The sequence below is a fragment of the Microtus oregoni genome, unplaced genomic scaffold (genome assembly GCF_018167655.1).
Source record: "Microtus oregoni isolate MIOR12 unplaced genomic scaffold, Mior012 000037F_ref0000500, whole genome shotgun sequence".
Lineage (NCBI taxonomy): Eukaryota > Metazoa > Chordata > Mammalia > Rodentia > Cricetidae > Microtus > Microtus oregoni.
This window is the reverse complement of record NW_024543096.1, coordinates 8917127-8945117: the sequence shown is the minus strand read 5'-3', so window position 1 is coordinate 8945117 and position 27991 is coordinate 8917127. Positions and strand designations below refer to the sequence as shown.

At 41.1% G+C, this 27991-nt stretch overlaps 2 protein-coding genes across 2 annotated transcripts; both read left to right on the top strand.

Moving 5' to 3' along the window:
- The first annotated feature begins 69 nt into the window (after positions 1-69).
- On the top strand, positions 70-27720 carry Arl5a (ADP ribosylation factor like GTPase 5A). Its single transcript, XM_041631371.1, has 6 exons — positions 70-380; positions 10649-10709; positions 11116-11263; positions 12865-12948; positions 19708-19859; positions 23349-27720. The coding sequence occupies exons 1-6, from the start codon at positions 335-337 to the stop codon at positions 23395-23397; spliced, it is 540 nt and encodes a 179-aa protein (XP_041487305.1). The 5' UTR covers positions 70-334; the 3' UTR covers positions 23398-27720.
- Positions 7809-8880, top strand: LOC121433128 (uncharacterized protein NKAPD1-like). The gene has a single exon (XM_041631370.1). The coding sequence runs from the start codon at positions 7830-7832 to the stop codon at positions 8703-8705; it is 876 nt and encodes a 291-aa protein (XP_041487304.1). The 5' UTR covers positions 7809-7829; the 3' UTR covers positions 8706-8880.
- Positions 27721-27991: the final 271 nt, after the last annotated feature.

Here is a 27991-nt window from a genome sequence, read left to right as displayed (position 1 = left end):
CAAGCCCCGCCTCCAGCTCCGCGCCTGCGCACTGCCCCAGCCCCGCCCCGCCCGGCCCCGCCCCAGTCCCGGCGGCCACTGGAGAGGAGCTTGGGGAGGACGGTGGCCCGCGAGGCTCGAGCAGACAACGCGGCGGCGATGTCCGCGAGCCAGGCGAGCGCCGCGGCGGTAGCGGCGGGGCCTCGCGCGTGGCTGGGCGGCCTGGGCTGCGGCCTCCCCGCGGGTCCCTGGAAGCGGGCGCACGGAGGGCGCGGGAGCAGTGGCGGAGGCCCCGGCGCGTCCTTCTGCCCCGCAGCCTGAGCCCGGGCGGCTGGAGGGCTTCGGCTGCCCGAGGATGGGAATTCTCTTCACCCGGATCTGGAGGCTGTTCAATCACCAGGGTGAGCCTGGGCCGGGCGGGGTGGTCCCCGGCGGCTCGCCTTTGTCTCCCTCCCGCCGTACACCCATTGCTCCGATTTGATCACGAGCGCCAAAGGTGTCCTGCCCCACGCCGGGGACCTAAGCACACGACCCGGCCTGCCTCCCTCCCCGACGCCTGCCCGCAGTTGGGTTTGGGCCGCACTGGGAGAAGATGGGGTTCTAGGGTGAAGGCTGGGGGCGCTGGCCTTGGGCCTGGCGGCGCCACCGTGCCCACGGGTTGCAGAATGCGGAAAACTGGAACTCGTGCTCGGACTGTCCGGTTCGCTTCGGGCGACTCTCTTGGGGGGAGGGGAGGGGGGGACCCACGCCGCGGAACGGTGCTGGGTGGCTCTCCTTTGCCCCAGTTGTTTCTGTGGTAAAGGTCAAGCCTAAGGTCGTTTTCGTTCTTGGGTTGTTAGAGGTGGGTTTGTTTTGGCTTTGGTTTTTTTTTGGGGGGGGGGCGCCTAGTGTTTTCTCTGAAAGCTTTTAAAATGACACCTCAGGAGACGTTCGTTAGCATTAGGTAACTAGCAAGTTACTGTTTTAAGTTCGCCTAAACGCAGACATTGAGGCGGAATGCATAGGGGATTTATTTTTAAAAATATTCACAAGATGAGTGTGTGAAACTGGAGAGAATACAGTTCTAACAACTACATAGCTACTAAAACGAAACGTAGTGCTTTTTAAAAGAAAAACTCTAGTTGCAATTCATTCCTTCTCAACAACATACTGTTTTTCTCTTGTATAAGCTGGTAGCGTTGTTGCTCCCCCACCCCCCAGCCCGACTTTTTCCAGTTAAAACTTAATGAACGATGGTGCCTACTCTTTAGACCTGCCTGCTTCTCCTCCAGGATACAGCTGGCTTTATAGGAAGACAAGCACTGGGCCTTAGAATCTCCAGTGGGTTCTGCCTTTTTAATAATAATTTTAAAAAAATGATAGTTTAGATAACGGTACGAAATGAAGTGGAAGGATATTCCCATCAGCGCCGGTCAGCAGTGTGTGCGGATGTGTGTGGGGTTGTCAGTTCCTGTGGCTTCACAATTCTGTGGGTCTAGATAGTCTCACCTAGAACAGGAGAAATTTGAGGAGCCGACAGTTTTTGACTATTTAATCTCTAGGTTTGAAGTACTGAAGGTCACATTGTTGCAAAACTGGGGATGTTTTTGTTTGTGTCTAATTCTTTCCTCTATAGTCTTGAATCTCGTGAAGCGGGGGTTTCAGTTCTGCTGTGAGGGTTCGGAAAATGTTATGGGTCAAAGGGTCTCTGGTATTGTCTTCATGTTCATCTGTGAGTCAGTGATTAAACTGTTTCTGTAACTTAAAAATGAATTAGGACTTAAAAAAATACGCAGCAAGTAATAGCAGGAATGCAGTGGTATCACTACAAGTCTTACAGCTTGCGCTTTGACTGTTATTTGCTGAACTCGTTGTTTGAAAATTATGGGAAGAATTAATAGAGTTCAGTTTCTAGAAAATTACCAGCCACTATAGTGAAATTGGGAAGAAACGAATTGTTAAATGGTGTGTCACCACACAGTAACTTTACGGTGTTCAGTGTTCTGTCTCAGATCCTGGTTGGCATTTTTGGACTTGTGTTGAATGTGACCCATTAGTTAGGTGTATCTTTGATGCTTCATTTTGCCAAAGATTCAGGACTTATGTCTATATTATTTTCATAGACTCACCTGGAAAGGGACTCTGGGTAATTGTAGAGTTTGTTATGTTGATGAACTCAGGGAGAGGCATAGCACTCTGGCTCTGTCCAGAAGGAAGAGCAGCGGGTGGCGATAGTGAACTGCCTACCGCTCAACCTATGTAGGTGGCACACAGATTCAGTAGAGCTCAAACTTTAGCCTAGATATTGTAATGTGTTTACATCACTAAAAAAAGTATCTGAAGCTGGGGGTGTAGCTCGGTTGGATAAGTGTCTACTTCACCATCCCCAACTGAGAGATTAGAGCATGGGGGAGGGGGGGTCATCCCAGTACTCAAGATTGCAAAGTAGGAGGATCAGAAGTTTAAGGTTATCCTCAGCTACCTAGTGAATTCAAGGCCATCCTGGGCTACATGAGATTCTGTCTCAAAAAAAAAAAAGTTTCAGCAATCCTTGAAAGTAGTTATTGCCCTGGAAAAGAGGAAAGAGATTTCCACCAGACAGTTGGCAAGGAAACAAAAAAGAAATGTCACTGCTTATTGGTCTTTTGAGAAGGTGTTCGCGCCTTTTTCTTTTTTACTCCATGTTGACTCAGTGGGTGTATTGTGACTCTTTAGTTTGTTTAGATGCAGGCTTGCCGTTGATAACTCTATGTCTAAAAGAGCTCTTTACCAGTGGTTTGTTAGATACCTTCTTAGCCCCTGTTTGGGCCATCACTTAGTCTAGGTCAGGGTTTCTTCATCCTGTGGGTCACAACCCATCTGGGGTCAAATGACTCTTTCACAGGGGCCACTTAAGGCCATCAGAAAACACAGTTATTTACATTATGATTAATAACAGGAGCAAGATTACAGATAGGAAGTAGCAATGAAAATAATTTTATGGTCAGGGGTCACCACAACATGTGGAACTGATATTAAAGGGTCTTAGCGTTAGGGAGGTTGAGAGCCACTGCTCCTGGTGGTGGGAATAAGTCGGGGAATAAAACAGGCAGATCTCTATGCCTTCGTGAAGTGTTTATTGTAGTCCAGTAAAGCAGGGAAGAAACTCAGCCTGCCTCTACAGGTAAATTAGCAGCTGGTAATATTAGTGACTCTTGCAACACCCTGTTCCAGGTGTTTCAGCAGGGTTGGTTAATCTGCCCCAGTTGCGTTACTCTCCAAACTTTCTGCTTTACAAATCCACATTAGGGCGTTATTTATTTACAGCGATAAGCCTGGGCTTTCAAACGTGCGTCTCTTGTGCCAGCGTGTTCTATACATTCCCCACCCTGACTGCTTGCGCGCGCGCGCGCGCGCGCGCGCACACACACACACACACATATGAGATGGCGGGTGAAAGAACCTTGCCGAGGCCATGAACTTTCCCTGTTGACAACCATCTGTCGCCCTTCCTATTAGTTGTCGTGAAGGGAATGGAGTTATGGAGGAGTGCTGGGAAAGCTGCTCACTCTGCCTAGATCTGGTGTTGATCTGTTCCTGATCTGTTCTCTTTCCAAGGGAATTGAGGCCTGGAGGCAAGTACTGAAGGCAGGTAACTCGCCTAGGAGTCGGCGCCTCATCAGGACGCTACCTTAAGCTCCAGGTGCACCCTGCCTGCACTCTGGTCAGGTGTACAGAGTGGAGCTTCCTGGAGGGACACTGCAGGAGGAAGTGCCTGTTCTTGGTGACAGTGTGTGCTCTCTGGACAAGCCGATTGTAGCGCACGCACCTTTACCCTTAGTACGTGGCTCTTGCGTGGCGTAGTGATTAGTTTTATCTTCTTACTAGTCTGTTGTTTAATCAGTACTAGATATTTTCTTTGTAAAACTTGCCAACCTCAGTTACTGTGGGATTTCTATCTCCTAGATATTGCGTGTTTTATCGTTTCTTCCCTGCCTGCCTCCCCCGCAAGTGGTTTCTTAGAAGCAAGTCTCTGCTCCCAGAGCCTCACTGGTCTGTGAATGGCAAGCTTATTTTCAGCTTTTAGAAATAAACTTTATGATGCTTTTTAGTCCCCCAAGTTGAATTTTAGTACAAGACAGCTTGATAGACAGTGCTTTCCTAACCTTTGTATCGTCCAGGCTGATTTCTTTGCTCACTGAAAGCTACCTCATTGCCCGCATGTTTTGCCTTAGGCTCTGCTGGCTGAGGGGGACAGGAATGAGCATGGCAAATGGAGCTTTTACTTGAGCAGCTGTGTCCCAGCTTTTGCTGTTGGGACACAACTTGTCATCTACACAGTGGTAGTCAGAGATGCAGGTTTAGACAATGCGTAGCTGCCTGGGTATGTTAAAGAAAATGAAAGGGGAAGGACCCATGGACAACAAGAAGCGTTTTTATGACGAAACAGCATTGACTGGTAAGGTAAAGCCCAGATCAGACTCCGAATCCCAGCCGAGAGCAATAGTGTGGTAGTGTTTGGGCTTTTCTGGGTGCAGGAACACTGAGAAAGACCTTCTAAATGCAAACTCTCACAAAGCAGTAATTGCAGTGGCACAGGTGTTAAAAGAGTTGGAATGGCCAAAGTCTAATTGACACTTGTCCTCAGTAACATTACTTCCTGACATGCTGTATTGTAGGTTCTATGGAGTATTTGTTTGGGAGCACACTATGAGACAGAATTCTAGCACTTGCTGACTCCAGGGTTGCGTTCACTGTGGAATGCTATTAGGGCTGCTGATGAGGATGGCAGTGGTGAAGAGCGTCAGGTGTGAGGGAGTTGGTGTGTGTGCGAGCAGGCCTGATCTGCTCCTGGAGCGTGCCGGGCTAAGCTGGTCTGTGACTGTTGCACTGCCAGCTTCAGCCTTTAGCCTCTTACACAGCGCTGACTTGATGCTATGGCTGTCATCGTGACTCACCCTAGACCTTTGATTAAATGGTCATTGGTACTTTATTGTAAGCACATTCCTCCCTAGTAAAGTTGGAAGAGAATTTGGCTTGTGGATGTGAGGCCACATGAGGGGCGAGCCACTGGATTACAGAGTCTCCCCTGGGTTGCACTGCTGTGTTGCTATTTCTGGTTTGGTTTTGGTTTGGTTTTAGGTTTGGTTTTTATAGTCTGTGGCTCTTTGGAGAGTTTAAGTTTTGCACATGTTTGATTTGAGTTCCTTCTTTTTTGTCACAGCAACCTTTTGTGTTACCTTACATTCTCTTTGTGGCTGTTTTAGACATCTCATTTGGGCTGTGTATTTATGTATTTGGGACTTGGGTAGTTTTGTAAAATTAGAAGAGCATTGTCTCCACAGTAGAGAATAGTGCTAGCAAAATTAAACAGAAAATCAATGAGATAATCCGGAGAGGAGGTATACTGAACAGCTGTCTGGATTTTAGTGCCAGCCAAGAGAGGAATTAGGAGATTTGGATTCAGACATTCCCCCTCTGTCACACTCCTCCTCCCTTTCACCTGGCTCCCACGGGTAACTGCTTTCTCCTGTCTGCTTTATCTGCAGGGGACATAGAAGGCCTCTGACTGGGTATTTCCATTGCCTTCTGCAGGGGACATAGAAGGCCTCTGACTGGGTATTTCCATTGCCTTCCTACCCTTCCTGCTCTGCCTTCACTCAGCCCTAACTTTTGCCCGTTAGGACGTCTATCATTCCTAATGGTGTTCTCTTTGCCGGCTAGATAGAATGTCTGGCTGATTGTTTTTTCCATCCTGAATAGTCTTACCTGCTAAAAGCTTCCTGCTATGTCTCCTGATCTGGGTTCTCACAGTGCATCATCCACCATATGCTCCAACCCCTTGATTTCTTTATTTCTAGGTACTCTGGCCTTTATTTAGATGGTATCCTGAGAAAATGAAGTTCTTGTGCTACCAGCCTCTTCTGCCCTCCGCCTTGCCTTAGCATCTGTTACCGCATGGTGGTTTTGTCCATTGTTCTTGCCTCAGTTGTCCTGCTCAGCACTTGTCTAGGTGTGACCCCCCTTCCCATGTGGCCAGCTGTGACCCTCCTGCCCCCAAAAAGCTTTCTTAGTTTTTTTTTTTTGTTTTTGGTTTTGGTTTTTTTGATGTAGATAGTCCTTTCTAGGCGCTAAGAAAAACAGTGGTTTTAGAATGGGGCCATAAGTCCCTGAAGGCCTAGCTAAAGATCACAAAACCAAACAGAAACAAAGAACCGCAACTGCTGTGCAATCCGAGTGAGGGTTCTGACATGAAGCTGCTATTTTAGGGAACCAGGTAGTTTTCCTGCCAGTGTCTCCTCCTAGTCAATGTATCTTTTAAAGTTCAATTTTACTGACATTTTTTAAATGATTCTTTATTATGCAAGGATCATACTACATTTAACAGTAAGCTGGCTCTCATTTCAGCTACGTTTTCCCTGATGACCAACCAAAATGATACCAAAGAGACCCTCTTTAAAACTCAGATTTGTCTTCAGAGGTTAAAGGATTCAACATCATTGAGAATGTAAAACTCGATAAATACCTCAGGCTCTGGAAGCAAATAGGGCAGAAAAACAGCAGGCTTTTGAAGAGTGTTGGCACCGCCAAAGTGTGCGCCCACAACCTCCTTAGGTGATTAAGGGCTGTGCAAAATAGATAATGTGCTTATCATCCGTGGGCACATTGTTTACACACACGTGTGTGCTGAAGTCATCTTTATAGAGTCTTGTATTTTGTATTACTTTTGGATCAGTTCTATTTATTTTGTAATGTTTTTAGGAGATTATTTCTTCAGAGTACCAGAAATCTGTCCAAATTTTGTCCTGTAGCTAATCATGGGGTACAAAATGTATTCCTCAGGATGGAGCTGATGTTTTAGAAAGGCTCTAGTTTGTATTAAAACTGAGTCTTACTATGCTGCCGTTGGCCTAGGGGATGCTGTGTAAACTGTGCTAGCCTGGAACTCAGCTGCCATGCCTCTGGAGTGCTGTGGTTAGAGAGGTGTGCCACCACAGTCCAGGAAGGCCCCACTATAAAGTCAGTATTCAACTAGTAATTTTCTTGTTTTAATACTTTTGTAGGTTCCTGTATTAACAGAACTGAAGAAAGCATACATCATCAAATGTGTAATGCTTACTTTTACAAGGAAAAAGTAAAATTAGGCAGTCTGTGCTAGTTAGAAGCATACCTGGAAGAAAGGTGCCCTAGCTGCTATGCTGAATTTCCTGATTCTGATGCACATGTGACCCCTCAGGGAAGCGCGTCCGTGGCCATGATGCCTGTAACAGACTTGGCTGGAGTTCCCTGCATCTCAAGAGTTTTATGATTTTAATTTAACCATAAAATATGCTTTTCCTCAGAGGAAGTTGGTCACTGTTGCTTTATTATAAAAACACTAAAAATAAAGTCTTTTTAAAAATCTAAAATCGGTAAGTCTCAGAAACAACAGTTAGGTTGCCTGTGAATGACTCCTGAGTGTTGGGCCAGGGTGAGGGAACCTGTCCTTGTCAGCTAGTTGGGTTTGTTTTGTTTTTTAAGATGGTGCCTTACCATGTTGCCTGGTCCAGCCTAGAACTTGTGATCTTCCTGTTAGCCTCCTAAGGTGCTTGTCTAGTTCCTGGCTTGTCAAGTTCGTTTGAAGCATTTATCTTTATTGTACTTGCTGATGTTCTTCTGGGGTGCTCATTTTTGTGTGTTGCTTTCTCAGAGTTTGTCTACTCTCAGATGGTAACAGGGTTGAGCTTGTGGACTCAGGAGATGGAAACCCACTAGAGTACTACCAGTTGGTGTAGTCTGGTGACTTTTCCATAGCATGCTTTAGATAAATATTGACCCTTTGCCTTTAAAAAGTGTCATTCACGGCCTTTTCTCCCACCCCGCCACGCGAGGCTGCGGCGCACGATTAAAGAATGTCACGGGTTCCACTGGGGAAAGTCCTCCTGAGGAATGTCATCCGGCATACAGATGCTCACAATAAGATTCAGGAGGAATCTGACATGTGGAAAATCAGAGAACTAGAGAAGCAAATGGAGGATGCTTACCAGGGGACCAGAAGGAACATGGTACCCAGCAGCTCAAGTCGGATGAGAAGTGATGGTTTTGATGAAGAAAGTCAGAGAGACTACTGGAGGCCAAAAAATGAAATTTCTAGGGCCCTGGAAGATGATTTTCTTAAGGCTAAATCCTGGAACAAGAAGTTATATGAGTATGAATCCAACATGCCAGACAGATGGGGTCACAGTGGTTATAAAGAGCTGTATCCTGAAGAGTTTGAAACAGACAGTGACCAGCAGGACATTACCAATGGGAAAAAAACATCTCCCCAGGTAAAAGCATCTGCCCACGAATCCCACAAACATAAAAAGTCAAAGAAATCCCATAAAAAGAAGCAGAAAAAACGGTCCCACAAAAAACAGAAGAAAAACAAAAAGGAAGCTATGGACACAGCAGCAGATTCCTCAAGTGAATTCTCAGAAGAAACTGGAGCTTCTAGTACCAGGAAAAGGAAGCAACCACACAAGAGCAAGAAAAAATCCAGGAAAAAGTCTCCTAAAAAATCTTTACCTTTAGGGGGAGAAAGGGCTACTTCCCAGTCAGATGATTCAGCAGCTAGCAGTTCTGAGGAAATCGAGGAAAGAGACACTAAGAAAACCAAAAGGAAAAAGAAAGAGAAAAGAGTTCATGTTCCTGTGGTTAACCCTGAAGTACCGGAGAGGACGAGCAAGCGCAGGAATTGGAAAGTGGCTACAGATGCAAGGTCTGCTGAAAGCTCAGAAGATGACTAAGTGGGAAAGCAGCCATCCTGCTCCCACGGACTCTGGTTGTCTGCAACTCTTAACAGTGGGGTTTGCTAGTGACTCCTTCAGCACAGGAGTCAGAGGTCAGAGTTGTCCTACCACAGATACCTTTTTTCCTATTTCAGATTGTTAATCTCCATCCCCTTTTGTTGTTAATAGGGAATCTGGTATTTTGTTAAAAAAAAAAAAAAAAAAAAAAAAAAAGTGTCATTCACTTTGTCTGTGAGCCTGTGCCTTCCCCCTAGTCATCTCCAAGTATGAAATGTAATAGGCCCTGGGGTCTTCAAAGGATGCTGAGAAACTATGTGATGAAGGGTCATCATGTCACTTGAGGACTCCAGAGAGGTGCTAAGCTGCCTGCGGTTGACTTGTTTTTTTTTTTTTATAGTAATTGGCAGACTTTAATATTTAAGAAAAATTAAGTTCATATACACATTAAAAATATAGGAAATTTCATGCAGACATGAAGTTTCCAATTCAACTTTCTGGCAACATTTAGAATGTGAATTACATATAAATACCATATATTTTACAGTTCTCAAACTTGATTATTTCATACTGTGATTTCTGCAGCTTCCCTGTATATTTTATATGCCCTATCTTGCCCATTGATCAGAACCTAAATTTGCACCACATCAGAAAGTCAAAATTTAAAAACAGCAAGCACATGATCACCTTATGATGAAAAACTTGGGTACGAGCAAATTTAGGAAAAAGATTTTAAAATTTCAAGGCTTATTTATATGGTTAAGTAGCTAGACCTAAATATAAAAATACAAAACTAAAGTCCTCCAGTGACTCTTCTATTATTGATTTATACCTTATTTTCAAGTTTAGAATATATTAACTTCAAAAGCCAGAAAAGGGTGATACAAACTTATAAGGAATATTTTTAAAAATATTCATGATATAAGGAAAAAACTGAAAATAAAAGGATTAACTGAGCTATGAGGATATCAAGAATGTTGTTCTGCAGTGCGGTTGACTTGTTAAACTGGATTGAGTTCAATTTCTCTATTACTTGATGCTGTACCTTTTATGACATGGGCCCCTATATATTATATCTGGGGTAAATGGTAATCTGTAAGATGCCTGAATAGTAAAGATCTCCTTACTCTCATGTTAGAATCCTCAACATTGATTCTTCATAGCATGAATATTAATTTAGTGCTTATTAAATACCCACCTTTTCCCAGGAAGAATTATAGTTACCAGGAATATAAATATTGTGTTCATGTGTTTGATGGGCACCTGATTAAGCTTAGATTTGTGCACATGCACATAATTATAGGTGCTTTGCTGTGGCTCTGGTAGAATGAAAACCCAAACCATAGAAAATTAAGAGTTTGCTAGATAAAGAATTAAAGAGAACTAGAGAGAAAACAAAAGAAAAACAAGGCACAAGAGACAGGGAGAAAATTTAGGAACTGTGATGCCCCAGAAGCGAGGGTGAGTCCCTGCGACTGTAGCTGGCAGGCCTTATAGTTGTTTGCCATAACAGTTCTGTGGGTAAAGTATACTCGTCATTTAGTTACCCACAGAAAGGGTTCTTCTTTGTCTCCTTTTCCGCACTCCACATGGACATACCCAAGGGATGCCTGAATTTTCACAGATGGAGACAGTGACAGTGACAGACTTTAGTCATTTCTAATTGTTGTGATCACATTTGGGGATACTTTGCTGAGCATAGACTTTTATAGCCCAAGAGAGAACAGTGCTTCCTCTAACTGCCTGGAGAGGTTGTTGGAAGGTGGGAGGTCTCTGTAGAGTGAGGACAGGCAGAGAAAGTGAGCTCAACCACACTTCTTGCTTGCTGGAATATTCTTTGGATTCTAAGAAAGTTTGAAAGTGCTGTGTGCCGACTTATACATTACAGAGAAGTGAAGTAGAGGAGTGCGTGTCGTAAGTCACTGTTGGTTTGTTTATTTCAGAGCACAAAGTTATCATTGTTGGGCTGGATAATGCGGGGAAAACCACCATCCTTTACCAGTTGTAAGTATTAACTGCTTAAAAGTTTAATCTTGTTGTTTCTGGTTACTCTTTCTTGTTTTGTGATACTCAGTCAATGAAATCAATGAGAAACTATGTGGCTCCAAGGGGACTCACCATAAGCTGGGATCCAGACGTAAACAGCTGTTTGTGGTGAGCCAGAATTTACATGAATCTGACATGCTCACTGTTTGTACTGAGCATCTAGCGTTTAGAAAACAGGAAAATAGTGGATTATACAGTTTGCCGAGACGATCTGAAATAGTCTGAAACCATTATTTATTTTGAGCTCATAGAAAAAGGACACTTGGATATGAAATAGAGAAAGAAGTCATGCTGATTTGTCCCTTGATGTAATCCTGAGATGAGCAAGCTTCCTCACTGATTTTGTGAACTTTTCCCCTCCTAGTTCCATGAATGAAGTTGTACATACATCCCCCACAATAGGAAGTAATGTGGAAGAGATCGTGGTTAATAATACCCGTTTCCTGATGTGGGATATTGGTGGTCAAGAGTCTCTTCGTTCTTCCTGGAACACTTACTATACTAACACTGAGGTAACATTCTCAATGCTGATGCTTACACAAGCATTCTTGAGTCCTTGAGAAGCTTTCGGGTTTGAGTCATTACAGTCCTTTAAAAACAGGACAGTGCTTTAGAGTGTAAGCATTGTCTGCTATGCTCGACTCTGGTTGTCTTCCATTCCTTGTTTCAATCCTTGACTGTGTACTCACTATTAAGTCTCTATAGGGAGAATGGGTGGTTGATCAATCGGGTTGTTTGATGAAGTAGTTTATTTTATAATGACTTACATCTCATGATTTCTGATTGCATTTTCTTCTCACTATTTCTATGTGGCTAAGTGGAAGAAATCCTAGCCAAGTGAAAGGGCTCTTCTGTGGTTTGAGTCCTAGCCAGCTTTTGCTGTGTATCTTCTTTTATTCAGTGCAGTTACACTTAAAGATACCTCTTGATTATAAAGCATTTTAGACATAATCATATGCTTTTATTTACATGTTAATGTTCCAAGAGAAAAATTTAAACCTATGACACATTCATCATGTAGGCCTATAAATTGAAAGGTCGCACCAATGGTTTTTGTGGTGTGGATGATAAGATCTTAAAAATACTCTACACATGTGTAAAGATGATATTCAAATCACTAATGATGCTACTAAGTGTCTCTCATGGTCTGGGCCCAGCTCTCATCAGCATTCCATTGTACTTGGAGGGAATGGATGTATGGCTTATAAAGGTGTATGGAATGCCTCCATATAGATTGCTCCAGGCGTTAAATTGTCAGCTTTGAAAGGGGTTTATTAAAATATACTATTTGTTAGAATGAGTATCACAATAATAAAGCTATCAAATGAAATCTTGCAGTTGGTGGAAACTGAAGAGTAAAAAGGCTAAGAATCACAATGGTTTATTTGGAAATTATTACCAAGTTCTAAAAAATAAAAAAATGTGTTTTAGTAATAGGCAGTATGAGCATTGTACATACAGTAACCACACATTTGTTCTGCTTCCCTCTTGCCTGATGCTCTTGGAGTTAGGAGTGCAGTGGGGTCTCATCGTCTGTTCAACACAGGCTGTGTTTGCATAGCAGTGCTCTGGATATAAAGAAGCTCTTGTTTTTAGATGCCAGTTAATACTTTCAGTGTTTGGGTTTTGTTTGTTTTAAATTACATTGTAGTGTAAATACAGGGATATAGGCCCATTAGTATTTATGTAGTAATTTAGAAAAAAGTGTTCACGTCATGTTCTTTTCCTTTGTTTTACTTAAAAATGAGTAAGTGTGCCAGGTGCCAGTGGTGCACTTGGAAGGCAGAGACAGGCGGATCTCTGTGAGTGTGAGGCCAGTCTGGTCTAGTTCCAGGACAGGCTCCAAAGCTACACAAAAACCCTGTCTCCAAAAAAAAAAAAAAAATTGAGTAAATGTGTTTGAGTTACAAATGAGTCAGAACCCCAGGCTTTAATAAAGGGAAAATAATAAGCACCTGTGGGTCTCTTACATTACAGGAGATTTTAGTGTCTTGATATTAGAATCGTGTAATTAAATAAGTATCTTATTTTGTAAAAGTACAAAATAAGTACCTTGGATTTTCAAATACCAAATTCTCCCAAGTCACTAATGATTTTTTGGTAATTATTTTAGTTTGTAATAGTTGTTGTGGACAGCACAGACAGAGAGAGGATATCTGTAACTAGAGAAGAGCTCTACAAAATGCTAGCCCATGAGGTAAGTCTGCTGTGGTCGTAAGTGGGGGATGGGCTTTGTATTCCATTTGATTTGCTCTTTACAGTTCCTCATAAGGATTATTTCAGTTTTTAAAAATATTAATCTCAAGCCGGGCGGTGGTGGCGCACGCCTTTAATCCCAGCACTCGGGATCTCTGGGAGTTCGAGGCCAGCCTGGTCTACAAGAGCTAGTTCCGGGACCGGTACCAAAGCTACAGAGAAACCCTGTCTCGAAAAACCAAAAAAAAAAAAAATATTAATCTCTTGGTCATGTTTGCATGTCATTCCTGTTTTGTGATTATGATACTTCCCAAATTTGAAGTGTGTCTGGAAGCAGGAGGAAGATGGTGCAGGCTATCATAGATTGATATTTAACTTTGATAAATTAATTTAGATGCTTCACTGAGCAAAAGGAATTTCTATAAGTAGTTTTCCTTTTCTGTATGGGTAGATTATTCATACAGTGGATTATCATTTGACAGTTTGACAGGTATATCACAAGTACCTGGATGTATAACAGTTCTTGAGTGTTCTCTGTTATCAGCTAATATTTAAACTTAGTTGCTCTTAGGTATTTTTTTGTTTTTTAAAGTTTTCCCTTTCACTAAATGAAATTATATCACTAGCTTATTATTATGCTAAGTTCTGCTAGTAGGATTTTGAAGTCAAAATTTAAATAATTTTACTACTGTAGTCAAAATTTAAGTTAGTAGGGCTGTGCATAAAGATCACTGGTAGAGTGCTGGCATCCATGAGGTCCAGGCCTTGATGGTCACAAACTTAACAGATTTCATTTGCCTCTGAGTATCTGGATTAAAGGTTTGAGCCACCATCCTACTTCCTTGCCTGTGTTATTGCTGCCACTTCATGGCTGCTCCATGTTTCTTAAACACCAGCAGTCTTAACAGGAGTGGCTTGCACTACTCAACTTGATTGAGGACCACATGGGGAGCAGAGTGCTTTCCTCAGAGTATTTTCATCACGCTTGCCTGCTGTGTCTGACACTGGAGTCAGCTCTTGGTTCTGACATGCTGTAGGCCATCATTGTGCCTTTGCTTTTATATCAGCCAAACCTGAGTGCTGAAAAAAAGACTCTCTGTTAGGCAGCTTCTACTTCGGTGTGCTTTTACATGTATACGCTAGAACTATAATTGCCCACCCCAAGGCAAGCTTATCACTTGACTGTTTTATCACTTTAGTCTTCTATAAACTGCTGCTCCAGTTTTTTAAGTCATCTAGAAATGTAATAATAGCACAACATTTGGCTTTTTGTTTTTTGGTTTTTTGTTTTTTTTTTAGGAATTGCAGTTTAACTGAAGTTTTACCACATCTGTCTTGGAGTAGCCAGCCTCGGCAGATCACCTTTGCCCTTCCCTCATTCCCTTCTTGATTGCTTTACCATTTTACAAATCTGGTCTACATGCCAATCTTCATTTAGATTACCTGAAGCCTGACTAACTTCATAAAGATCATGTCCCACCATAGGGTTTAGCATAGGGCACCAACTATTGTACCAAAGTTCACATGATAAATTTATTGACTTATAGGAGTATGGGTAAAGGATTACTTAAAGGAACATGGCCGACACAGAGGCAGTATTACCCAAAAGTCCATACTGTGCTGGTTGACTTCTTCATGACAGCAGCATTCCTGGAACTCCTTACAACTTGCAAATAGCTCTGATGATCCAGAGAGTCTCTTTTCCCTTAGTAGTCATTACTAGCTTATAACTTGGGGAAGAAGCTTTTTTGTGTATATGTCTTGTAAGTTACAGGAGCTTCCTGAGACTTGTGAGTTGTTTGCTTTCTCATTCTTAAGGTGTCTCCTTCCAGGATAAATATTCCAATTGGGAGGAAATTGTTACACAACAGTTTTTATTTCATAATTTGGTAAGGCTTAAGAAAATTGGGATACTTAAAATGAAGCTGTATGTTCATTTTATTTATTCAATGATTTCTACTATTTATTTCTACTATTCTTCTATTTCTACTATTCTACTATTTCTACTATTTATTCAATGATTTCTTTTGAGTTTTGCTTTACAGATTTTGTGTTTCAGATAGATTTTTCAAGAGTTTAAGAAATGTGATTAAAAATGGTTTATGTAAATTAAGAATACACGTTTTGTTTTAGTGATTATGGTAGTTTGAATGAAAATGGACCCATAAGCTCATAGAGAGTTGCACTATTAGGAGGTGTGACCTTTTGGAGTAGGTGTGGCTTGTTGGAGCAAGTGTCACTGGGGGTGATCTCTGAGGTTTCAAATGCTTAAACCAGACCCAGTGTCATTCTTTTCCTGCTGCCTAAGGATTCTGTATAGAACTCAAAGCTACCTCTCCAGCACCATGTTTGTCTGCATGCCACCATGCTTCCCATCATAATGACAGCGAGTTAAACCTCTGAACTATAAGCCAGCCACAATTAAGGATTTTCCTTTACAAGAGTTTCTGTAGTCATGGTGTCTCTTCACAGCAATAAATACCCTAACCAAGACAGAGATCATGGCTTCCAATGTCTTTTTTCTGTTTGGGACTCAAATTCTGGCATTCATATCAAACATTTTAGGGTTTAAAAAAAATACATCTTGGGAGGCTAGAGAGATTGATGGCTCCGTGGTTAAGAGCTCTGGCTGCTCTTCCAGAGGACCAGGGTTCTCTTCCCAGCACTCACATGGTAGTTCACAACTATAACTCCAAGATCTGACACCTTCACACAGACATACTTGCAGGCAAAACACCAATGCAAATAAAATAAACATAAATAATTAAAAATAAATGATACACCCTGTCATTCATTGTTCATTCACTTACCAAGTTCTGTTTTCTAGTTTGGAAGGTAAGTAAGCCATAAAAGAGGCAGAAAATGAAAGTTTTGTATTTTATAAAAAGAGACAAAACATTCTTTATTTCAGAGTGGAGTTTTATAGAGACTTTACAAGGGAAAACACAAGCATATACTGTCTCTTGAATGTATGTTTATCTTTAGCAGGAAGCTTCTGTTTGATCATTCATTAATTGGCTGATATATAGCAGGCTCCATTTGAAATAGAGCTAAAGTCTTTGAACCTTTCTGCCTGGAAACACTAACCTGGCCACTTCGCTCTCCCTTGTCTGTTTACTGAGGCCCAGAAAGCCTATGTGACTCTACGGTTTTTTTAAAGAGCCAGGTTCTGAATGTAACAACTATGCTTGAATGGGTTTTACTATAGGTACAAATATTCTTATTTAGACTCCTTGCTAGAAGATAAAAAGGAGACTGAGTAGGGAGATAGGGAGCCACTTAAAGATGTACTGGAAGCACAGTAGCGTCCTGGTGGGCTGGAGCAGAGTCAGCGTCAGATCTCTGGTGGGTGACAAATGGGTGAAAGAATGAACGCACAGAAATGGAATTAGTTGATTGTTTCATAGCTACACAATCTTTGTTGTTTAGGGTTTCTCTGTGTAACCCTGGCTGTCTGGAAATCATTCTGTAAATTAGGCTGCCTTGAATTCCACTTGCCTGCACCTCCCAAGTTCTGGGATTAAAGGCATGTGACTCTGCAGTGCACTCCAAAACATGGGGCTGCAAGAACAGCTTCTCAAGGCTTCATCTTATAAGAAATCTTAAACTTAGCTGGCTTCTTAGAGCCCAACCCCTATTGGGATGCCTTGCTCAGCCTTGATGTAGGGGGAAAGGACTTGGTCCTGTCTCAGTGTGCCAGGCTTTCTTGACTCCCCATGGGAGGCCTTAGCCTTTCAGTGGAGTAGGTAAGGGAATGGGGTGTGGGTGAGCAGGAACTGTGTTTGGTATGTGAAATGAATAAACAAAAATAAAATGAAAAACAATAAAAAACAAACATTAAATTCTGAATTATAGTAGGAAGGCTGCTTGTTTTTCAACCACCCGGCAGCTCAGACCCGAAATAATCACACAGAAACTATATTATTTAAATCATTGCTTGGCCCATTAGCTCTAACTTCTTATTGGCTAACTCTTACATCTTAATTTAACCCATCTCCACTAATCTGTGCATCACCACGAGGTCGTGGCCTACCACCAAAGTTTCAATGTGTCTTTCTCCAGCTATGGCTCCATAGCTTCTCCCTGACTCTGCCTTCTTCCTTCCATCATTCAGTTTAGTTTCCCTTCCAAACTAAGTTCTGTCCTGCTATAGGTCCAAAGTAGTTTCTTTATTCATTAATGGTATTCACAGCATAAAGAGAGGAATCCCACATCATAGTAAATTTTAAAGTAGTTTCAGACAGCAAAATGTAAAATTTCTTTGACTCAAATTTTAGAAGTTGTCTTCCCAAATGAAGCTTTGTGGAACAAAGTGAGGATATTGGTCTACGACAAAGAAGTAGATGCTTGCATTTGCTGCTGTTCGCGTGACTAAACTAATAGATGTGTTAGAAAATTTTCTTTTTCTGTATGGGCTGTTGGACCCAGGTCCCACCTGTGCCTGACAAGTACTCTGCCACTGAGTTATGCCCCCAGTCTTTAAAAATCATGTTTGGTTTTGCAGTGTCTCATTAAGCTACTCAGGCTGATTTTGAATCTGCAGTAAGCATGCCTTAGCCTCCCAGTATTTGTGAGATTATGGGCCTGCACCATCAGGCCTGGGAATTTCACACTCTTGAGATCAGATGTGTAATTTGAATAGTAGAGAACATTTAAATTAGCTTATGAACAAAAGGTTACCATTGTTTACACCCTTAATTTTAATAGTTTACAAATACAATTTAATAAATAGCTTTTAATTCAATATGCTTTCTATTGTCATATTATGTTTGGTCTTGAGGTTATATAATAAAAAGCAAAGATTCTCCAACCTTTTAAATATTTAAAAAGGTAAAATACCTGTTTTATGACTGCTGTTCTTGTGATCGTTTTAAGTAATCAAGAACTCCACTGATGCCAGAGATTCTCCTAAAGTATGAGTTTTGAGATCTAGAAAAGGAATTACAGTTTTAGTTTAGAGACCTATTTATGTGTTCACATGGTGGGGAGGCCTAATGTTGATGTCAAATGTTTAGATTCATCTCTGCCTTTATAGAGGCAATCACTAGCTGAACTTGGAACTCTATTTTGGGCATACCTGGCTATGCAGCTTTCTCTGAGGAGACCCCGGCTCCACCTCCCGTACACACTAGAATTAGAGGCAGCCCACCATCACTTCCATCACTCTGAGTTCTGGAGTTCTGAACTCTGGTCCCCATGCTTGCTGACACAGCAGGCACTTTACCTGCAGAGCCATCTCTAATTTTTATAGTTCTAGTTTAGGGACTTCTCTAAATTTTATCACTAAGAATGATGGCTTTAAATTACTATAAAATGGTACAGAATATGCTTCCTAACTTGAGCCAGTACTTATATCAGAATTTTTTATATTGAGCATGTCATCATTAGCAAACCCAGCCTGTATGAAAGAGTTAAATGTACACTAGCAAGAGATACCAAAACTTCTAGATCATAGAAGAGAAATTAAACTAAATCCCATGGAAAGTCTGTAATTACTATGTATGTTCAGTTCATGATCTAGCTCTTTAGGTTTCATTTTATTTTTAGATCTTTGGACCAAACTATGTCTGAAACTAATTAAATATGCAGTCTTAAAACTAGCAACCTGTGTTCTTGTCTATTCTAACATAATCAGGCAACTCTACCCTGCAGAGGGCACTGCACGCACAGTGTTTCCAAACCGAGCATTTAGCCTTACATGATGCGCAGTAGATTTATATATTGGGTGTTTAGATGATGCCAGCTACACAAGTTGTTGGAAACTTGCAGTGTGGTCATTTTCTGAGGAGTTCATTCTCTTGTGGAATCCTGGTTGTTAAAGGTTTGTTAGAGAGGAAGAAAAGGGGTGATGCATAAAGAAAAGCATCTGGGACGGTGTTGAGATAAGGCTGTCCCAAATTGTCCAGAGAGTAGATAGCCTGCTAACTGGAGAACTGAGGATATGAGTGGTGGTGTACACTAGAAATTCTAGACTCTAGACTCCAAGAAGGAAGATTATGAGTTAAAGTCAGCCTAGACTGCATAGCAAGACCACAAAACCATGAATGACTTACATGTATTAGAATATATAGCCAACATTATTAATAAAGCAGAAAATGAAATGTGGAAAAGTAAAGGGGCAGAGTTTTGGTACAATTAAAGGATGGCTAGTAGCCATTAGAGCTTGGAGTTGGTTGGTTGTTGCTGTTGTTTTAAATTAGTATAGTAGGCATTTCTTCTGCTTGAAAATACAGTGTTAAGCATGTAGGGCCATAACGTATGTCCTTTAAACAGTTGGCACTGAGGATCTACCAGGTACTTTAGTTGGTCAGGTGTCTGCTGCTCAAGCATGTGAATCTGAGTTTGATTTCCACAGCAGGCACAGTAGCACAGCTGCTCCAGTGCTGGGCTGGGGGCACAGGATTGCTGGGCTCTGGCCAGCCAGCTCAAGCAAATCCTGAGAAGGTCCCGTTTCCAAAGTGAAGCCTCTAACACTTACCTCTTGCCTCCACATAGATCTGCACATACAGTGCATAAACCACACCTGCACACAGACGCACATAACTGAGAAATATGTAAATCCATACACAGATCCATTTATTTCTGTCAATCTATAAGATGCAGATGTAGAATGTTTAAATTCTAGACGGGTGGGGGTGCCTGTGAGAATAAAAAGAAATACAATTTTAAAAAAGATAGTCCAGATTGCTAAAATTATGAAATATAACTAAGCTGAAAATATGGGGAAATGAACTAGCCTTTATTTTATTTGCTTTTGCAGGATTTAAGAAAAGCTGGATTGCTGATTTTTGCCAATAAACAAGATGTTAAAGAATGCATGACTGTAGCAGAGATCTCCCAGTTTTTGAAGCTGACGTCCATAAAAGACCACCAGTGGCATATCCAAGCATGCTGCGCTCTTACTGGCGAGGGGTAAGATCTCTTTTCATGATATCATATATTTGGCTCGGAAACATGTATGTCTTTATCAAATCACAAGATCTGTAAGGGAGTCAGTCTCTAATCAGAGACTTTGGATGACTGTATTAAGAGATGCAGCAGATAATACATGTATGAACTAACAGGTAGGCATGTAGAGTCTACAGTTACTTTAGCAGCATAGAGAAATAAGAGCATCACTGGAACTGAAAGAGCCAGAAAATACCTTTTTCTACCCCATGGGGATTAGGAGTGAAAATGGAGCATATGACACGAAAGTCCTCGTTTCTGGAGTCAAGAGTATTGGGAAATAGAATGATTTGCCTAGGCTTGTTACCCGAGCTGGAGGTGTTTAAGAAGGAAGTAGTGGTAAACTGTCAGATGTGTGGTCAAGGACCAGCAAAATGGAAAAAGTACTGTTGAATTTAACAGTGAATGAGTGGACTCAATCTGTGTATTGGGAAAGCGGGCAGAAGGAAGTCAGTGGTAATTTAAATAGGAAGTAGATTTTAGAATAGCATCTGAAAGTCTTTTTTTTTTTAAATTATTTTCTGTGTATGTGCGCACCATGTCCATGCATTAACCCCTAAAGGTTAGAAGAGGGCACTGGATCACACAGGCACTGAGAACAACAATTAATAAATGGGACCTCCTGAAACTGAAAAGCTTCTGTAAAGCAAAGGACACAGTCAAACAAGACAAAATGGCAGCCTACAGAATGAAAAAAGATCTTCACCAACCCCACAGCAGACAGAGGACTCGCCTCTAAAATTTACAAAGAACTCAAGAAGCTGGTCATCAAAAGAATAAATAATCAAAAAAAAAAAAAAAAGAGGTACATACCTAAACAGAACTCTCAACAGAGGAATCTAAAATGGTTGAAAGGCACTTAAGGAAATGCTCAACTTCCTTAGCCATCAGAGAAATGCAAATAAAAACAACTGAGATTCCATCTTACACCTGTAAGAATGGCCAAGGTCAAAAACACTAATGACAACTTATGCTGGGGAGGATGTGGAGAAAAGGGAACACTTCTGCATTTGCTGGTGGGAGTACAAACTGGTACAGTCCCTTCGGATATCAGTATGGAGCTTTCTCAGAAAATTAGGAAACAACCTTCCTCAAGACCCAGTAATACCACTTTGGGTATCTATCCAAAGGATGCTCAATTGTGCCACAAGGACATGTGCTCAACTATGTTCGTGGCAGCATTGTTTGTAAGAGCCAGAACTTGGCCACAACCTAGATGCCTGCCCCTTAACTGAAGAATGGATAAGAAAAATGTGGTACATTTACACAGTGACATACTACACAGTGGGGGAAAAAAATGACATCTTAAAATTTGCAGGCAAATGGATCGAGCTAGAAAACATATTGAGTGAGGTAACCCAGACCCAGAAAGACAAATATCATATGTTCTCACTCATAAGTAACTTTTAGACATAAAGCAAAGAAAAACCAGCCTACAATTCAAAATCCCAGAGAATCTAGACAACAAAGAGGACCCTAAGAGAGACATACATGGATCTAAGCTACATGGGAAGTAGAAAAAGACAAATCTCCTGAGTAAATTGGGAGTGTGGGGATCATGAAGGATAGAAGGGGAGTGGGGAGGAAAGGAGGGGAGTGGAGAAAAATATATAGCTCAATAAAAGCAAAATAATTTTAAAAAGCACTGGATTCCGTGAAACTGGTGTTACAAGCAGTTGTAGCCTATAACGTGTGATTGCTGGGAACCATACCTGGGTCCTCGCAGGAGTAGCAAAAGCTCTGAGCTGCTGCGTCACCCCTGCGGCCCAGCTAGTGTGGCAAGGGAAGGAAGGAAATTGGGTGAAAAACCTAAAGGAAGAGTAATTTTTTGCTACTTTTCAAAGGTCTGGAGATTTGTATCTATTCACAAGCGCAGAAAGGCACTTGAGATTATAAAAAGCGGTCTTGAGTATGGGGCTGAGGCTCTTGATATATGCAGTGGGGCAGAAATGTAAAGTGATGTTTTTATTTGGGTTCCTTTTTTTTGTTGTTTTTGTTTTTCAAGACAGGGTTTCTCTGTAGCTTTGGTGCCTGTCCTGGAACTAGCTCTTGTAGACCAGGCTGGCCTCGAACTCCCAGAGATCCACCTGCCTCTGCCTCCCGAGTGCTGGGATTAAAGGTGTGTACCACCACCGCCCTGCCTCTTGGGTGCCATTTTGATTCAGTTGGTTGAAGATCATGGGCTGTGGAGCATGGCCTTGCTTGACCCCAGTTCTAACCTTGCTAGGATTTCTTGTGTACCCTGGGAAGGATTGCAGTCTGACTGTTGGGAAGATTAAAATGGCTGTTATGAACTTAATACAGTCTGTCGTTTATTTCTCGTTAACTGCTGTTCATTTCAGTTCAAAGTCATTGTGCACTGTTTTGTCAGCTTAAAAGTGGGAGTCTAATGATGGAGCAAAGTAGTCGCTCGCAAAGCCACCGGTTTGCTTTGTTGCTTTGTGTGTATTCTTTTATATTTTTACATTTATACTTGATTTAAAAAAAAACAATTTGAGTTTAAAGAAAAGCTAAAATAGAACTGGAGAGATGGCTCGGTGATTAAGAGAGCGTACTGCTCTTGCAGAGATCAGGGTTCCATTCCCGGCATGTCAGGTGTCTCGTGACTAACCCCAACTCCAGGGGTGTGACATTCCCTCTTTGCTTCTGTGGGCACCTGCACACATGTGTGCACACATACACGTAAGTAATAAAAACAAACTTTTAAAAGGTTACTGTAACAGTTTTGTATCTGGAAAGCTAACTGTAAGAATACTGTGACAGTGTTGGCTTGCTGTAGATTCACTGTTAACTTCTTGCTAGGCATTCAGTTTCTCTTGTCACAAGGATAATCCTTTTCTGTAGTTCAAAAATTAGTTCATTACTTGGTCAATAAAAAGTAAAAAGGATATACTTTATTGCCTCAGATATTTTATATAGTTATACTTTCTATTCAGTGTGTTTAGTATACTATCCCATTATTTTATTTCATTTATGCCATGAACTATTTTTTATGTCAAGAGTATATTTTGAAAGGGAAGGTTTCACCATTATGAGTATTCTAAAATTTTTGGGGTTTTGCTGATACTAGATGTTCAAATTTTACTCTTTCCTATTAAAAAATGCTTCGCTGAATAGTTTTATACAAAAATCTGCTTACTGCCTGATTTTTGTTTTTAGGCTACAGTGCACTCTGTGTTTTTCTAAATATATATGTATTTATATAACTGTTGATTCTATGGGCATCGGTCATGCGAGTTTTCTGTATGTTAGGCACTGTTGTGAGCGTTAAGCTGAAAGCGAACCTGAGGCCGTGTGGCCTGGTGAATGTGTTTTCATCAGCAGCTCCTGGACTGATTGCTGCGGCACTCACAGCTCTCACTCTTCAGAGCAGCAGAGTTTGCTGTTCATTAGTGTGTAGCCTCTAACTTCCTACTTCAGAATTTAATCACATGATTTTTGTTGTCATCACAGATTATGCCAAGGTCTTGAGTGGATGATGTCACGGCTGAAGATCAGATGATCTCTACTGAGCATTTCTCACGGACTCTGCATCCACAGAGTACTGGACTTTACCTGAGAGCTGCAAAAAAAAAAAAAAAAACAAAAAAAAAAACAAAACAAAACAAAAAACGGTTCAGATATATTTATAATAAACTGATTTAAGACTTTTTCTATAAGAAAAAGTAAGACCACTTATTTGAAAACAAGGATGAAATGTCACTACCCAGTTTGCTCTCAATTCCTTCCAAAATGCTTCAAAGCTGTGACTGATTTTCTCATGATGGATCCTCCCAGGATATGAACAGCTGTGGCGAGGAACACGAGAGAGGAAGACGTTTGAATTATAGAGCTTTATTGTCAGCGTGACTTGCCCACCCCACCCCAAGTTGAATGTTCCCCTCTCATTACATTGAATCAACTACAAATCAGCACAGATACTGTTTCCAGTTTTTAAAAATGTAATATTATGGAAAGTATTTTGCTTAAAGTTGAGTATGTATTGTGTATATACCTCAAGTTCAGTTTAATGGCTTTGATTTGTGTTCTAAAGCAAATAACACAACTAATAACCTTACCCTAGTGTCATTTTGTAGTTAGTGCTCTGTTCTTTGTACTGTCCTAACAAGCCAGCCCTGACCCAGAATTGTTGAGCTGCTTCTTAAAAAAAAAAAGAAAAGGAAAAAAAAAGGTGGGGGAAAAGCTTGACATTGTATACCAGCTTTTGTTGTAACAGAGATGGAAAAACGTAGCACAAGTAAGTGGAGTGTCTGCTCGACTCCTGGCCAGGTATGTGGGGGCAGAATTGCACGGTGAGCGATTGCCAGACTTTCCCTTCTGTTGATCCTTATGCCAGCTCAGCCACTAGTCAGTCAATCATAAATTGTGATTAAAACTATCAGGTAATTTTTAATTGGAGATCATGGTGTGAAATGTATCTATCCAGAGGTAACATTATATAAATAGAATTTAACTGCAGCCTTTTTAGGTATTAAATACACAACAAACCTCCAAAATGAATTTGAGAGTAAACATAAGGCAGTTTTCAGTGAACATTGATAATTTCTCAGTTTGCAGATTGTTTGTTTCTGTAGGTTTTCTTACATGTTCTTCCCCTGCATAAAATACCTTGCTTAATAGTTAGGAAGTCCAAATACTCTGAATGCTTTCAAGAATTTGATTGAAAATTTGATTGAAAAGTACATTATTTATACTAGAAGTAATTTGACCCAAAACTCCTTTTATATATTTCATCTAAAAGTTGACGGTATTTCTGTCATGACTATACACTAAATTTTCATGTGTTTTAACATACGCTTGGTGACTCTATATGCCTTTTGTGGCCTAGAAATTTGAAACAGTCAAAACTGTCAAAATTTAGGCTGAATATTCAAAAAGAAAAAGAAAAACATTTAACTGGTTTTAGTCTCAGACTTAAAATTTTCCTAAAGATTTTGGTAAGAAATGGACGTCTACATTGTACACATTGATGAAAGTTTGAAAAATCTCTAAGTGTTGAGACACTTTAAACGTCTAACCCATGGTGAGCATTGATGGGTGCCGTGTAGAGGTCTGCCCGCCTGCGCCTAGGAAGTCAGCATCCAGCCACCAGGCTCTGTGTGCCGAGTTCCGCTCACACATTCTCATACTTTCTCAAACTTACTTTCTAGTTTTGTCAAAGGGAAATAGCGTCTAGTGTGGCCCCACCCCTCCCTCCTAAGCCCGGCCCTACAGCTTTTTAGCTTTCTGTGTTCTAATTGGAATGATCATGTGCATAGTTGCCGGGTGCTGTTCCATCAACTCAGCACATACTGGCGTGGCCAAGGTATGGGCTAAAATTTATTCTTGATTAGACGTTTAAAGTGTTTACTCCATTGTTAATGTTGGTGTAGTGTAGTCAGTTATTGACAAGTTATAAGAAAGCATAAAACTTTACCACTTTTACAAAATAGGAGGTTTTTGGGTTGTTTTTTTTTTTTAGTCTTTTTAATCTAAGGAGATTTTGGGGTTTTTTTTATGCCTTTTTAATTTAAGTATCAAACAATGTATTGCCTGTGTACTTGTACATAAAAGCAAAATTATGACTGAGTAAAAAGATTTAATATATAAAAATATCAAAACGGTCAAGCAGTATTAGGCCTGAATATGGTGGAGTACCCCTTGATGTCATGCTGGCAGTTTACATGCTGTGGGGCAGAACCCAGCAAGTCCTGGTTCCAGATATTAGTGTGCGACTTCTGGGTGGGAGCAAACATCTCATTTAACCTCACTGTGCTCAGCTTTGAAAAGAACAAAGATTTATACCTCTGTACATGTGGATAGATTTTAGTGTCCTGTTTTGATACTAATTTTAAAAGTTGTTTAACTTCTCTTGATATCTTGGTAAAAGTGGCCATAAGATAAATCATTTGAATATATTTGATTTTGTCATAAAATTTATAAAATGTGTGTTACCCATTATATTGAGAGTTTTATTTTAAAAGCTCAGTTTCCCTTATATTTCTAGCACCCCTTGGCCATCATGGTAGACAGAATACTGAGAAGGCAAGTGGGCAGGGCAGCGGGGAATGAGTGTTCATTTTCTTGTGACATTTTGCCTTAAGAATAAAAGGTGCATTAGTGCTGCTGATTGGCAAACCTAGTCTTAGGTCATGTGGCGTGACAGAGAAGGAATACCATTTGCTTCCCTGGCCTTGAAGAAGTGCCTCGTAGGTAGTCACAGGGAGTCACAGCTAAGTGCGGGGAGCTTGAGGACAGGCAGGAGGTCCCTAGGTGTCTTTTCCTTTTGTCTGAGTGTGTAGTATTAAGTTGCCGAGAAGAAGGATGGTGTTGGTCCTCTCTTCCAGGCACTTTATATTCCTTGCTGTAGCTACAGCAATCACATACAGTACAGACAACCTCAAAATCTGTTTATATTAGTGTAAATAGAAAAATCATAGACAGCTGTCTAGTTTTCTCTGCAGGCATTTTTAGGAATGCATCTGTAGTCTGTTCTACTTTGTTAATAGGGGGTAACAGCAAATCCTAGATCATATGTGATCTTTGGGATCTTCTAATTGCCCTTGGTATCCTGGTATCATTCTCACTTTCCAGACAACGTAGAGAGGGTTTCTTTACATAACATATTTGACTGCATCTGTTCTCCAAACACAATGTTCAATTTCTTGTTCAGGAGCAACTTTCATACTCGGCTGGCCCTTGCTGTCCTGGTATTTGCTCACCACCAATGAAGGTGGCTCTATTTCCTCTAGCGGTACTTTAAACGTTGCCTATAACCATTATTCCCAGACCAGTAGGTTTTCAAGTAACCACACTTTAGTTCTGTCTGCCCTCCCGCCAGTGACTTGACTCACTGCTCTGGACCTTTGCCTCAGAGATTCTATCAGGAGGCTAGATTCAGATTATCCTATATAGATACCAGTAGAAGAATCGTATGTGATTCTATACTTAATTCTACTTAATATTAACTTCTTATGCTGACAGCTAAATTCAGAAAGAAAAACACATAATTTCTGGTCCTTGATCTATGTGAATTAGGACCAAAGGCCATTGTCACATTCACATTATCCTCAGAGCAGCGAGAATGGTGATGTGTTGGAGAACACCAGTTCAGCCAGCATAAGATGGAAAACGATGACAAAACAAAACTCTAATCAGGTTTGAGCCTGAAGACAGCCAAAAATGTCCTCCATTCTGTTTTCTTCAAACATTTTTTCATGTTTGCTTAGATAGCAAAGATCAGCATTAAATGTCTAAAGGAATTTGTAACTTGAGACCTAGTATTACAAGGTAAACTTGCTGAAACAAGCTTTAAAAGCAAAACAAGCAATATGTGGTGACGTAAGTCTGTAATTCCAACACTCAAGAACGAGAGACAGAATTGCGGGGAGTACCAGGTCAGCTTGGGCTAGTATCAGCCACCAAGACGACATAGCAAGAGACTGTCAGGAAGGAAGAAAGGAAAACAGCAATCAGCCATTCTGTGTTTCTGTAGAATCGATGTAATGGAAAAGATGCAGGATGCTACTTAAAACATATGTGCTGCGTTCGTCAGAGCAGGTGCAGTCGTGAAGACCCCGATGAAAGAGTAAGGGAAAGCAGAGTGTAGCACTCTGGATGCTTAAGAAGTGAAATTGTATAACAGGATACAATTGGGATAATTATGCAATATTTCATCTTTTCAATTCTCTCTGTACTGTTTCTAAAATGGAAGGGTGAGTCTCTTTGGTGTTGCCTGCTCAGTGTGTGGTAGCAGTTTCTCATAGTGCGTACTTAAGAAGTGCCTGACATTGATTTGTGTTGATTTCTAAGTCCATGTAATAAATGATACATGTTTTCTATGGCATCGTATGTCCTTGGGTTTTGTTTTTTTCTTTCTGAGACAGGGTCTCACTACATAGCTATGGCCGTTCTGAAACTCACTGGATATAGACCAGTCTGGTCTCCAACTCACATGGGATCTGCCTGCCTCTGCCTCCTGAGTACTAGGACTGAAGGTGGGCACCAGCACTCCCGCCTAGCTGGTATCGTATGTTCTTGTCTTACTGATGACACAAGCCACAGGGGTTCCAAGTTACAATTTATGTTTGATTTAAATGAAAACACAAAAGTTGAAA

Excerpts from the sequence above, each read along its gene's own strand:
- Arl5a (XM_041631371.1), top strand. The coding sequence starts at position 335 with ATGGGAATTCTCTTCACCCGGATCTGGAGGCTGTTCAATCACCAGG. Across the intron at positions 381-10,648 it reads GAGGCTGTTCAATCACCAGG|AGCACAAAGTTATCATTGTT; the intron begins GTGAGCCTGGGC and ends TGTTTATTTCAG. Across the intron at positions 19,860-23,348 it reads TGCGCTCTTACTGGCGAGGG|ATTATGCCAAGGTCTTGAGT; the intron begins GTAAGATCTCTT and ends TTGTCATCACAG.
- LOC121433128 (XM_041631370.1), top strand. The coding sequence starts at position 7,830 with ATGTCACGGGTTCCACTGGGGAAAGTCCTCCTGAGGAATGTCATCCGG.